The 12,337-nt window shown below is 36.0% G+C and overlaps 1 protein-coding gene across 1 annotated transcript; it reads right to left on the bottom strand.

The window, feature by feature from the left end:
• Nucleotides 1-6,281: 6,281 nt before the first annotated feature.
• Nucleotides 6,282-10,836, bottom strand: LOC140801614 (asparagine--tRNA ligase, cytoplasmic 2). Its single transcript, XM_073156801.1, has 8 exons — nucleotides 10,300-10,836; nucleotides 9,946-10,182; nucleotides 8,960-9,538; nucleotides 7,629-7,814; nucleotides 7,503-7,552; nucleotides 7,227-7,356; nucleotides 7,032-7,090; nucleotides 6,282-6,677 (listed from the first exon to the last, which is right to left on the bottom strand). The coding sequence occupies exons 1-8, from the start codon at nucleotides 10,690-10,692 to the stop codon at nucleotides 6,494-6,496; spliced, it is 1,818 nt and encodes a 605-aa protein (XP_073012902.1). The 5' UTR covers nucleotides 10,693-10,836; the 3' UTR covers nucleotides 6,282-6,493.
• Between the last annotated feature and the right edge of the window lie 1,501 nt (nucleotides 10,837-12,337).

The raw sequence follows: 12,337 nt of genomic DNA on the forward strand, positions 1-12,337 counted from the left end.
ATGACGTGCCTTAAGAGGATTGATCGCTCGACATAATCACGATCATGTTGGCCTTACGTCTGAGGTCGTTAGTCTATGTGCGCAGCAAACATTCGGACACATGTCGTTCGCTAGGGCATATGTGGCGAGTTATCCTCATGAGGTTTCTATCAACTATGTGGGTGCCCGGTTTGGATGGATGTTGATACCCTAGCGGGTGGCATGGTATGGTTATATTTGAGATACTCTTGCGGGTGACGGAGTATGCTATGAGCCTTCGAACATGATGTTGAGACGGGGTACTAGGTGTTGACTGTGCATAGTGGTCTAGTATGATGATGACATATAGAGCTGACATTAATGACTGAGATGTTAAGAAATGCATATGATTTCATTATCATTTGATTTCTTAATTATTATACATCATATATGATTGCATTTGATATTATATCATGGTCATGGTCGGCATGCATCATGTGTCATATTTGAGAGAGAGTTATAGTGATAATATGACATGGAGATTTGTTTATTCATTGTTGAGGATTATATATTTTATCAGTTATGACATGTTATCTATATTTTATTTATGTATAATATGAGGACACATTCATTTACTCATTCATGACATGATACTCTTTCTGATTTATATTATCCAGTGCTTGATTTATTCTCTGTTTGGCTTCATTGATTCGAGGTAAGATCTATTCACTAAGCCTTTAGCTTATAACTCTCTTTGTTTTCTCCTTTCTAAAAACCCAGGTGAACGAGTGGAGCAGTATACTCCCCTAGAGATCTTGTTAGTGGGTGAAGAGTAGTGTGTGGTTAATGTTATGCGCTAGATGAGTTATCTTATTTGATGTATTAGTGGACATCCTCCAAAGTGTGTCTTTATCCTTGTCTTATATTCTAGCAGGTGACTTTATACTTGTATAATTATGTATATACCACCGTTGTGTATATGTGGCGGTGAAAAGCTCTTTATGATGTGTTGTAGCCTGTGTGGGGCCCAAGTAGGGTTATCCGTATACTGTTGATAATTAGACTTGTTTAGATCTTGTGGATAAATTTATGATGTTGATACATGTTTATTTGATTGTTAGTAACTAACCAAATAGCCAGGTGCCACGCACGTGCCATGTGGGCTCGTGCCATGCACGTATTTAGGGTTGTGGGTGTTACAATTACCGTCATGGGAATTAATAACATTTGTGGTGACAATGTTACGAGGATCCCGTACAGAAGAATCAATCTCACTATCAAGTACATATTATCCATTTATGCCAAAGGGTTGATCAACAAGATGATTGGGATGAGATGACTCTTCTACTGCTAAATTATCAAGTTAATATTATAAAGATTTGAAATATTTGAAATAATAGGTTGCTCATTAATCGAATATTGCGTCTAGATTGTCCAAAAATAAAAATAATAACTTGAAGAAATCAAATATTAAGGATTTTTGGCTTTCCTTAATGATAACAGTAGTTAAATTATGAATGTCATCATTAAAGAAGACATACTTTAATAAATATTGTCTTTTATGTTCAATGTCATCATTCAAGTATGTTAGCATATTAATTTTGTTGCATATGTTCAATATAATTATGAACATAAAATGTTTACTCACCCTAATAAATCTTTCGACAAATATATCATGGTTGCCCAAAAGGAATAAGCATTTCAAATCAACTTCAAACTCACATGAAGAGATTCACATTACTTCAAAGAATTTCGACTTCAAATCTAACAAACTATATTGTCTGCTTATATTTCTTTGAATGATACTACAGCCCTCGTAGTGCAAAAATCTCCTTTTATCATCCAAAATAATAGCACCACCATAGTGAAACAGAATACTTACATTACGGTTGGATAGATGTTTCATACTTATAAAATATAATGAATGAACAAGGGCGAGTTACTTCTCTGTATTCTTATATTGTCTCATCTGCATTTAATGAGCACTAAATGGCAAAAGGAAGAAAAAGAGGAAAAATATATTATCTGCAAAGGAAACTAAAAATGTGTCTGACTCACAGAAACAGAAACTAGGTTTTTGGTGCAAATAACCTTATGAGCTTGCCTAATTTGCTTTGAGATATAAGGGAAAAAAATTCTAGAATAGTTATTCTAGAATTTTACTTCTAATTTTGTATCTCTAATTTAGAGTAGGGTAATAATATACTTGTAATTTAGAATAGTTGGAATAATTATTATTTTTAGGATTAAATATATTTTACTCCCTTTACTTATGCTCAAAATCATTTTAGGTCCATATACTTCAAAAAGTCTCAAATCAGTCCCTCTACTTATAATTAAAGTAAGATTGTTAGTTTTCTGTTAAATTTAACTGAGTATTATAGGGGTATTTTTGTTAAATTTAACTAAGATTGTTAGTTTCTGTTAAATTTAACTTCATTATATCAAAATTTGCATGTCTTCTCTAACAAAAATAATAGGGGTATTTTAGTCATTTTGACATCATTCAGTTAAGTTTAATAGAAAAAATAACAGTTTTCAATTTAGCCATAAGTATAAGAACTGGTTTAAGAATTTTTGAAGTACAAAAGGGTAAAATGATTTTAGGCATAAGTATAGGGGGTAAAATGTATTTAACTTTTATTTTTAATATAATATAAAGTTGAGATAGAGTACAATGAGAAATAAAAATTGGCTCAAATGCCTTTGATTTGATATATAAATTTAAATTAAAATATTCTTATTTATTGGATGTAGTATGCAATATATATTGTTAACATGTAATGAGATAAACAGAAAAATTTGGCAGAAAAATTGAGTGCAAATTTTTGGTTTCTGAAATAAGATGGGAAAAGTTCGGAGGTTCTTTACATCGGGCTCCATGGACTTAAACCTGAATAAAATTATTGTCATTCTCATACCTAAGAAGCCTGCTCCTATGTCAGTTAGAGATTTCAAATCGATTAGTCTTTGTTCTACTGTCTACAAACTTATTTCAAAGATTTTAGCTAACAGGTTGAAACCTCTTCTCAATGACATTATATCTAAAACCCAAAATGCATTCATCTTAGATCGCCAGATTATTGACAACTATATATTGGTTCAAGAAGTTATGACTTATATGAAATCTTCAGCCAACATCTCTTGATCTTTTTCTTAAAAGGCAGATCTCTCTAAAGCTTTCGATCGTGAATGGTCTTATCTCTGCGATGTCCTAGCTCTTCATGGTTTTCCAGCTGATTTTATTAACTTGATCAACCAATGCATCTCCACCACTTCATTCACAGTGGATATCAATGGTAGCAAGGGTTTTCCCCTCTCGCCATATCTTTTCATCTTAGGTGCTAATCTTCTTTCATTACTGCTTGATCAGGGATTAGCATCTAAAGAAATTATTGGACTGAAGTTGGCTCACCCGGCCCCTGCCATTACTCATCTACTATTTCTAGATGATCTGGTTTTAGTGGGTAAAGCATCTATCAAGGAAGTGCTTCACCTCAAATCCATTCTTGATAATTACTGCTTATTCTCGAGTCAAGCACTCAATTTTGATAAGTCTGCTATTCACACTTTAGTAAGAGAACTCCAAATATTTCTCGCTCTATCATTTTGGATATTCTTGATGTAAAGTAGATGGAACAAAGCGATCAGTATTTGGGCTCTCTCCTTATTTGCCCGTGGTCAAAATTGGAAGCATTCCATTTTGTTTTAGATAAACTTGCCATGTGGAAATCCAAACTTCTTAGTCATGCAGGTAGACTTGTTCTTATAAAATTAGTTTTATCCTCAATTCCAATATTTTACGTCTATGGTATGCTTTCCATGCTGGCTTCTGAAGAAACTAGATAGTATGCTTCGAAATTTTTGGTGGGGACCTAGCAAAGACCGGCCCATCTACCTTCGAAGTTGGGAGGTGTTCCGTTCTAAAGACCATGGTGGTCTTAGTATTTGTTCTTTTGAAGCTGTAAACGAATCTCTTATTATCAAGTTGGTTTGGAGACTCTTAACATCAAATGGATTGTGGACTGAGATTCTTAAAGCCTATTACTTCCCTAGTTCTTTTTGGGATGCTGCACCTAAGTGACCTTCTTCTTGGTCCTGGCTTGCAATGCTCCATGTCAGAGAAATCGTTAAATCTCATATAGTGTGGGAGGTCGGATTGGGTGCCAATATTTCTATTACTAGGACACATGGCTACGAGGCATGAATTTATCGCATCTTGTACTCCTTTTTGGCATCTCTCATGTCATTCACCTAATCTCTACAATAGGATTATGGAATCAACAATTAATCTTCTCAATTTTTCCGTCGTCTATTGCTACCTCATATTATTAGCTCACCACCGCGCTCACCTTCTGAAGAGGACTGCTTACTTTGGAAGTTAACTCCCACCGGTCGCTTCTCTACTCGGTCGGTGTTGCAACTCATGGCTTAGGGTACTTGGTCTGCTTCTTCTTCCTCACTTCCTCTCAAATCTCTTTGGTGAGCAGTTTGGAAGATTAAATATCTTCTTCCAAGGACCCTTATTTTCATCTGGCGTTGCCTCTCCCAAGTGCTACCAACTAAGGAAGCTCTTCATATTCGCTGGTCTGTTATAGACAAGTTTTGCCATTATTGTCCGAGCTCAACGGAATCTATTATTCATGTGTTCTTTGATTGTTCTTTTGCAAAGGCAGTTTGGTTTGGTATGGGATTCTGTTGGCCTCACATTTTCTCTCTTTCAGATTGGTTGATTGATCTCCACTCCAAACATGGTGTAGATTTGTTTCCTCTTATCTTTGTCACTATGTGGTGTGTTTGGAAAGAACGAAATGGTTGTTTATTCCGGCAATCTGCTTCTAGCCCAGAAGTTATAGTCCGCTCTATCAAATGTATCATCTCTTCATGGTTAGATGACTTTTCTTTGACTCAGATGACCACTCCGACGTCCATAATTCCGACTGAGATTACCTCATTGATCTCATACTCTTTATGTTGGGTTGATGCTAGTTGGCGCCAAGGATTCCATGTCGATATTTGCATTTATCTTCAATCAGCATCCTCAGGATTATTTCGACAGGCTATTTATTTACCTGACTGTCCTTCGGCTATAGAAGGAGAAGCTCAAGCTCTACTAGCAGGACTCAAATTGATTCAAAGTCTCATACCTTTGGAGCGGGTTCTCTTTTTTCTTATTGCAAACAGTAGTTGATGCTTTCTCCTCTAATTCACCTAATGATATTCCATGGGTCATTCGGTCTAATCCATGCTGCTCTGTCTTCCACCACTATATTCCATACTAGCAAAGTCAATAATTCTTATGCTTATATTCTTGCTTGTTTAGCTTTATCCATCCAATCTTCTCTATCTAATTTGGGTGCATCCTGTAATCCTTTTTGATGGAATGAATTTTATGACTAAGGCCTCTCTCTCTCTCAAAAAAAAAAAAACATAGTAGGAAAGAGGATTGAAGATCTTTAAAATAATTTTAAACAAATCAAAAGTAAAATTATAATTGGGCTTACATGTGTAATAATCTGAATAAATTTTTTAATTTATAATAGGAATAATTTGATGTTCCTTTTCTAATCCAGAATACTGTCCCTTAATTAGAATAGGAAAGAATAATCCTGATGCGAACGGATAGGATCTAGCTTTTACTCAAGCTTAGTTTCCTTATTTTCAAATTTGGCTTGATTTCAAGCATATTTTAATCAAGAACACTAGCTATGCTTACAAAATTTGTATAAACATTCTACAAGAAGTAATGATATAGTATCTTATCATGAATTTTCTTTTTCTCTTAACATAGCAACCATCATAAGCAATGTATATGATGATGGTGCATCATCGCTTTGATATTTATAAAGTGTTTGTGGTAAGAGTTTATTTTTTTCAATTGGGCTAAATTCAGAATAACAATTTACTATTCTCTTGGAATTCCTCTCGTACTCTTATTTTATTTTTTTATTTCATTTGGATTAGATTATAGCATTTCTTTATCGAGCAGAGCAGAGCATTGAAGGACTGTACTAATGAAAGATGTAGAAAATAAGATTCTGAGTATAATATACTTACAAGGAGAGATGAATAATCCAGCACAGTGGAAGATTTCTAATCTGTATACTATAAATATATCTCTATATTCTGATATGTGGAATCATCTGTTCTTATCATTTCTTTACATTCCACAAATCTAGAATAAATCCAACATTTATCTATATCTATAACTTGGCTTGGGCATTGATCACATTAAGCCCTTGTTAACACTGCTAGCTTCATTGTAATTAATAAGAAGTCATGAAAAGATTGCCAGTGGTAGTTTCTTTGCCATGAAAGGACTATTTTGAACTCAATGTATAGGCTTTTGACACCCTTTTCAATTCCCATAAATGATATGCATAATATAGTATACATACCCGCATGGCATCCATGCTGAACTTTTATATTTACATTAACATTCTTGAGAATGGACTCACATCCACTGGCAATTTATCCTGAGATTATAAATGTAGGTAATTTTTGGAGCTTCAATCTTTACGTTAATTGGATTTCTCTAGCATCGGGCATCACCTCTGGTTCTAGGAAATGGAATCACATCCCTGATATCGTCAATGCCAGTGACAAACATAATCAACTTCTCGAACTTGACATTGAAACCTGCATGTTCAACGGTGCCATGTCTGCGAATGTCCAGGTACCAGTCAAGCTGCTCCCGTGGCAAGCCTAACTCTTGAATCCTGGAATAGGATTAAGAGAGTGTTGTTAGAAAAATCATAACATCGTAACTCTTTGGCAAATATGTCAGATGACAAAAATCGTTCATTTAGGACAATCCATGTACAGCAAAAATCATGGGTTACTAACAACACTGAAGAGCGAAAATTGAGAAAAGAACTGGAGTTGCATTTGGTCAATTTGTACAAATATTCTCTATTTTTTAATCATGACGCCATATGAAGTTGTGGTCGCTAAACTTGAAATAAAGAAACTTGAAATAAAGTTTCATCAGGAAATCATGTCATTTATGAGATAGCATGGAACTAATGCATTGAACAAATTTATTAGAAAAAGATAATGTGCACAAACATTACCTCAAATCTAACATATCAATCCTCTCCTCCTTTTGGCTTCCACTAGCTATAACTCCAGCCTGTGAATGAAATTTATCACTTCATATCAGTAAAAGATGTGTTATCGTTCAACATATCAAGAGCTTGACCTAAAAACATGACTTGTATTCTTTGTTGAATGGGGAACGGAGCAAGCCCTCCAAAGCATTATATTACCTTTGGAACAATGATGTCAAATGCAGAAACTGTTCTTCTGTCATCTCTTATGCGTGCATAAAATGGCTTGAGTTCCTTAGGGTATTCATTTATGATGAGTGGTCGTTTGAAATATTCATCAGCCAAATAACTGTCGCCATTGTAGTTCATACAAAAGAGTTAGAAATGTTGCAAGCTTAATTTAGTCGCCAGATTATTAAATAGCTCAATGATTAAGCATCAACAAATAACCGACTCATGCAACTAAGGCTCCTGATTAACATTTCAGGTGGATACCTTTGGTGTTCAGTTGACAGATCCATGCCCCACTCGACTTTGTCAGTGACCTGATGATGATTATTAATTGCATTATCTTTCTAATGGCAATTGAACAACACTGGAATAACTTAGTTTGCAAATTACCTTTTTAAGAACCTCCAATGCTTCTGTGTAGCTGATCCTTGCAAAAGGGTGCGACTCCACGGACTTGATGCGATCAATAAATCTCTTGTGTTTTCGACTTGATAAGAACTTAATATCATCAGAACAATCTTTCTGGATTGAGAGACAAAGGGATTTTAAACAATCTTCTGCACAGTTCATTACATCCTGGAACCACAATTCAAATAGTTATTATCAAGAGATAGAAATATAGAAAATCAACATACAAGGAAGTCGGGAAAAGAAAAGATGGTAAGAATGTCTTTTACAACGATTGAACATTATTAAGTGGCTAATCCGTCTTCACTTATTTTTAACAGGAATCATTTAAAAAGGCATAGCACTGCTAGGATTGGAAAAATACCACTGGTGATGTTTCACCAATTCACAAATCACAATGAAGGCAAATTAATTACTTGCTATATGTAAGAATTCAAAGGAGGCTCAATTTCTCTCCTGCCTAGGTTGAGACTGAAATTTCTTCAAAGTAATTTATTTTCATGATATGTCTTCAAGTTTATATGTCAAATTACTTGAAGAGGATTACTGAAGTGAAGATCACTTGCTTGTATCGAGAAAGAAATGATATCATAGCATATTCTAGTTTATCTTCAAAGTATGCATATTCTATTCATGAGAGACAATCAAAGTGTGCGCAAAACCACAAAAATATCATAGCATCACAGATGATAATGCTAACACTTGATGATATGATTCAATATCATGAAATGAATAACAGTATTTTTATTTTTGCATATTACATTTTTCAGGTTGTGAGATTGTGTAAGCCCCATGGTTGCTGGTGATGTTGGTTATTAAACAGGAGCACATATAGCTAATTGAAGGGGTAGTTGCAGTATAAGTAATTCTAAGAATGGAAACAAAGTACAAATTTAAGAGGACAGTTGAGTATTACCACACATTCAAACATTAAAATTAAAAACTTTTGATAAAATCATAAAAGTATACAAGACTTATACGAGGGCTCTGTTTGAAAAAGTAGAATAAGAAAACAGACCCTCAGTTTGATATTTAAGTTGGTTAGTAGGAGAACCACTGGAGCCAAAGTGGAACCTGACCAAGCACTTCAAGGGTATCATTAAGAAATGGAACTTGGCATGTCGTATGGCTGAACCAAAATAGGAATTTTTTTCCATTAAATGAGAAACTTTTGAACCTTTTTTTAATCTACTTAATCACATATATGGATGCCTAAAAGAAGTAAACTCTACAAGTTCAAAGAAATCTCAAGAAAGAATAAATAGAGAAAGAGCAGAACGAAAATACAGAAATGAGATAAAAAAAAAAAATACCTCTAGCATGGCAAAAGCTAGTTCAACTTCAAGCATCCACATTTCTGCCAAATGCGTCATTGGCTTAGAATATTCTGCTTGAAATATTGGACCAAATGTGTAAACACAGCTAAGAGCACAAGCATGGCTTTCAAGGTGAAGCCCAGCATAAGATGTTAGATAAGCTGGACAGCAAAAGAAATCCTCAGAAAAATCCACCTTTCTGGCATTCATTGATTCTGATTTCTCTTGGTTTTCTAACTGTGATGTTAGCTCATATGCCATTTTAAGATCATTTAGTGAAGCAATCAGTGCTTCCTTATTGCTATCAGTTCTCTTCAAATCGTCAATTCGTCTACTTTTATCTTTGATAGCAGCCCTCAATACTTCCAAACTAATTTCCTCTGGACCCTTCATCGCATTTTTCATTGCATTGTCATCTGATTTACTAAAAAGATTTGTAACGTAGAACTTCTTTTTATGATCTTCCGTAGTGGTTGTTGTGATAATGGGCGTATGCACAAAGTGGAATCCATTTTGTTGGAAAAACATATGGATAGCACAAGTTAAGGTACTGCGGATACGGACAACCGATGCTACCTGCAAGATGAACAACCAAAAGGTCCAACAAAAGAGCAAACTTTAATACCAACACTTACCACAGATCACCATAACCATATAATAGATAATTTCCATTTTTGCAGGTTCTTGTGGAAAACAGATCCTGAAGCTGATATAGTAGACATGACAGAACTAATTTATAAAATGAAGGATGAATAACACCTTCAGTTACCATAGGATTTGCAGATAAGACAGGAAAGCCGATTGAACTATTGACACTATCATTATTATTCATTGGCTATTGTTACTATTATTCAAACCAACAACTAAGCACTTCTAGAACTTTAATTACAAGATGTGGATAAACCTCCTTATTGATACTTTCAGTGATGTTAAGTAACATAATAGGCTTGAAATTGTAAACTAGTACTGGAAATTTGATTTACCATAGTTGTACGTTGACGGAGGTGTGGATAAGCCCTGATCATGTCCAAAGATAACCTTGTCTTAGACAGGGGATAATTCTCATGATCAACAAGTCCGACATGTAAAATTTTCTCCACTTTAAGCTCCACAATATAATTGCCTCGTGCTTCAACCTTCTCTATCACACCTTCCACTAAAACCGAGTTCCCAATGGTTGTAACTTGCTCAAGAGGACATACAGAGGAGTCCACCACTACCTGAAAGATGCTAAGCATTATAAATTCAGATAGATATGAACAAACTAACTCCCTAACTAAGACCGATTTATGCCTATAACATGCTTGTAAGAAGGTCTGACTCAAATAAACCAGAACCTGGAGCTTGGCAACACAGGACCCATCATTAATTCTCAGCTGCGCAATGGAGGACGCGGTGTTAGCCACCACTACATCGGGCTTCTCGTCCGCCAGAGTTTCAGTCGCACCGGCAAATGCCTTGGCGATACAGCGGAGGAGGGGAATTTTCGACATGAGGAGTTCCGAGCACGTCACATCCTTCACCACCGGCACGGCGGCTGGCTGCTTAGATGCAACTGGCTTCGTCTTCACATTACACCATTTCACCCAACCACCTACCACAACCCTCTCGCCCACCAACCCGAGGCCGCAGTCTGCCCGACCGACAATCGATTTCAGCACCACCCTATTGGAGTACTTGAAACTCTTGACTGGCTTATTATCTTTCTGGGCAATGTTTTGGGCTTCCATTTGCGTTTGATGAAGAGATTTTAGATGGTGGGTCGTTCAAGAAGGTAATGTTTGTTAAGGTAAGGGGATGGGGAGAGACATGGGTGGGCTTAAGAAGGGTGGGAGAGGAGATGGGAGACATGCTTGGGGAGGTGGAGAAGGAGAATGATGTTCTTTACTTTGGAAGCTTTGTGGGGTAAGAGAAGGGAAGGGAAGAAAGGAAAGAAGAGTTTCTTGTACGATGGGTTTTACGCGGGAACAAGGGATTGATCACCGCAAGGTAGTTTGCAGTTATAAGTTTCCTTTTTAAAGGTAAATTACAGTTTACCCCCTATATAGCCAAATTTCAACTTAACACTTTTATACTTCAAATTTTACTACTTAACCCATATCCAAACGAAGTCGCAACCGATACATTTTCCAACCAAAAGTAATGATAAATTATTATTTTTGGCTAAGAAGGAAAATTAGTATTACTTAAAGGTTTATAGTAGGCGTTAGTGACATCCATGACCAAAAAACATAGCAGTGGTTCAAAGCAAGCCCCTTCCCAAGTACAGCGATATGATCCCATGTTCTTATCTAGGTCTGCTAACCAATCAGTTAATTTGTTAGCTTCACAGTAGAAAAGTACGGTCTTCGATAAGATAAGTCATAGTTAAGGGAGCTGGGTGTATATCGTTTAGGATGTTCACTAAGAGTCTGTGGGGATAATTAAGTCTTTTATGTCCTAGTTTAACATTTTCAACGTGGTTTGAACCCCAAAGGATACTTTAAGTATTTAAGTTTGAAGTACAACGATAAATTAAAACCGAGTTGAATTATATGAGGATGAATCCTAATTTCCTCAACAAAATTCCATCTATGATCACATTTGTATACATCTTTATCTATTTTTCTGTTTTTTATTTTGACTGAACCGAGCTGTATTGAGATACTACCTGACCCTTCCAATGGGAAAACCCTGGGTATCTAGAGAAAGAAGGTTACAAAATTTTGAAGAAATTGGTTAGTAGGCCTAAGATTATGTGTCATTAGAATCTGACCACAACTAGCTGCTTAGTTAGCTAGTTGATTATAGTCTTTATAAACATGCACAAATTTGACTTTCCTAAATTCTAAAATCAGCCTCAAACAATCGGCCACAAGATCCTTTACTCTCTAGGGGCACTTAGATTCCTTCCTTAGCAGCCTCACTATCTCCAAACAGTCTGATTCTACCACGATTCTATTACTCTTCTCCACGAGTCGCAACCCCAAATTGATAGCCCATAGCATGCAGTGGGGATTCGTTTGGTATTGGCTCCCAAGCGGCCAACACCACTCCACCATTAGATTATCTCATTATTATACCTGTGCCACTCTGCTTGAACATAGGAATCATCAGCATTCAGCTTCAACCAACCTACTTCTGGTAGCTGCCAGCCAGTAGACTTACTGGGTTAAGCCTTTTAGGCTTAACCCAATAATCCATTGCAAGAGCAGTAACTAATCGAGTCACCACACGAGGGAGACAACTTCCCTCACCAAAGGAGACCATGTTATGTTACTTCCACACTATCCATACCATAGTCATGATGAGTGCTTTGGTCCAAAGTCCTTGGCTAGCACATTGAGCAACATCGGATGTGAGCTAGTCCTGTTCAACCTTGTTGAGTGCAAGCCT

Source organism: Typha latifolia, chromosome 15 (genome assembly GCF_019914945.1).
Source record: "Typha latifolia isolate L0001 chromosome 15, TyphaL0001v2, whole genome shotgun sequence".
NCBI lineage: Eukaryota > Viridiplantae > Streptophyta > Magnoliopsida > Poales > Typhaceae > Typha > Typha latifolia.

What these genes read in the sequence shown, in the direction of transcription:
- LOC140801614 (XM_073156801.1), bottom strand. Translation starts at nt 10,692, where the DNA reads ATGGAAGCCCAAAACATTGCCCAGAAAGATAATAAGCCAGTCAAGAGT. An exon ending in CCTGTGTTGCCAAGCTCCAG is followed by an intron (nt 10,183 to 10,299) that starts GTTCTGGTTTAT and finishes AGCATCTTTCAG; the next exon opens with GTAGTGGTGGACTCCTCTGT. An exon ending in CTGTCAACTGAACACCAAAG is followed by an intron (nt 7,357 to 7,502) that starts GTATCCACCTGA and finishes CAATGGCGACAG; the next exon opens with TTATTTGGCTGATGAATATT.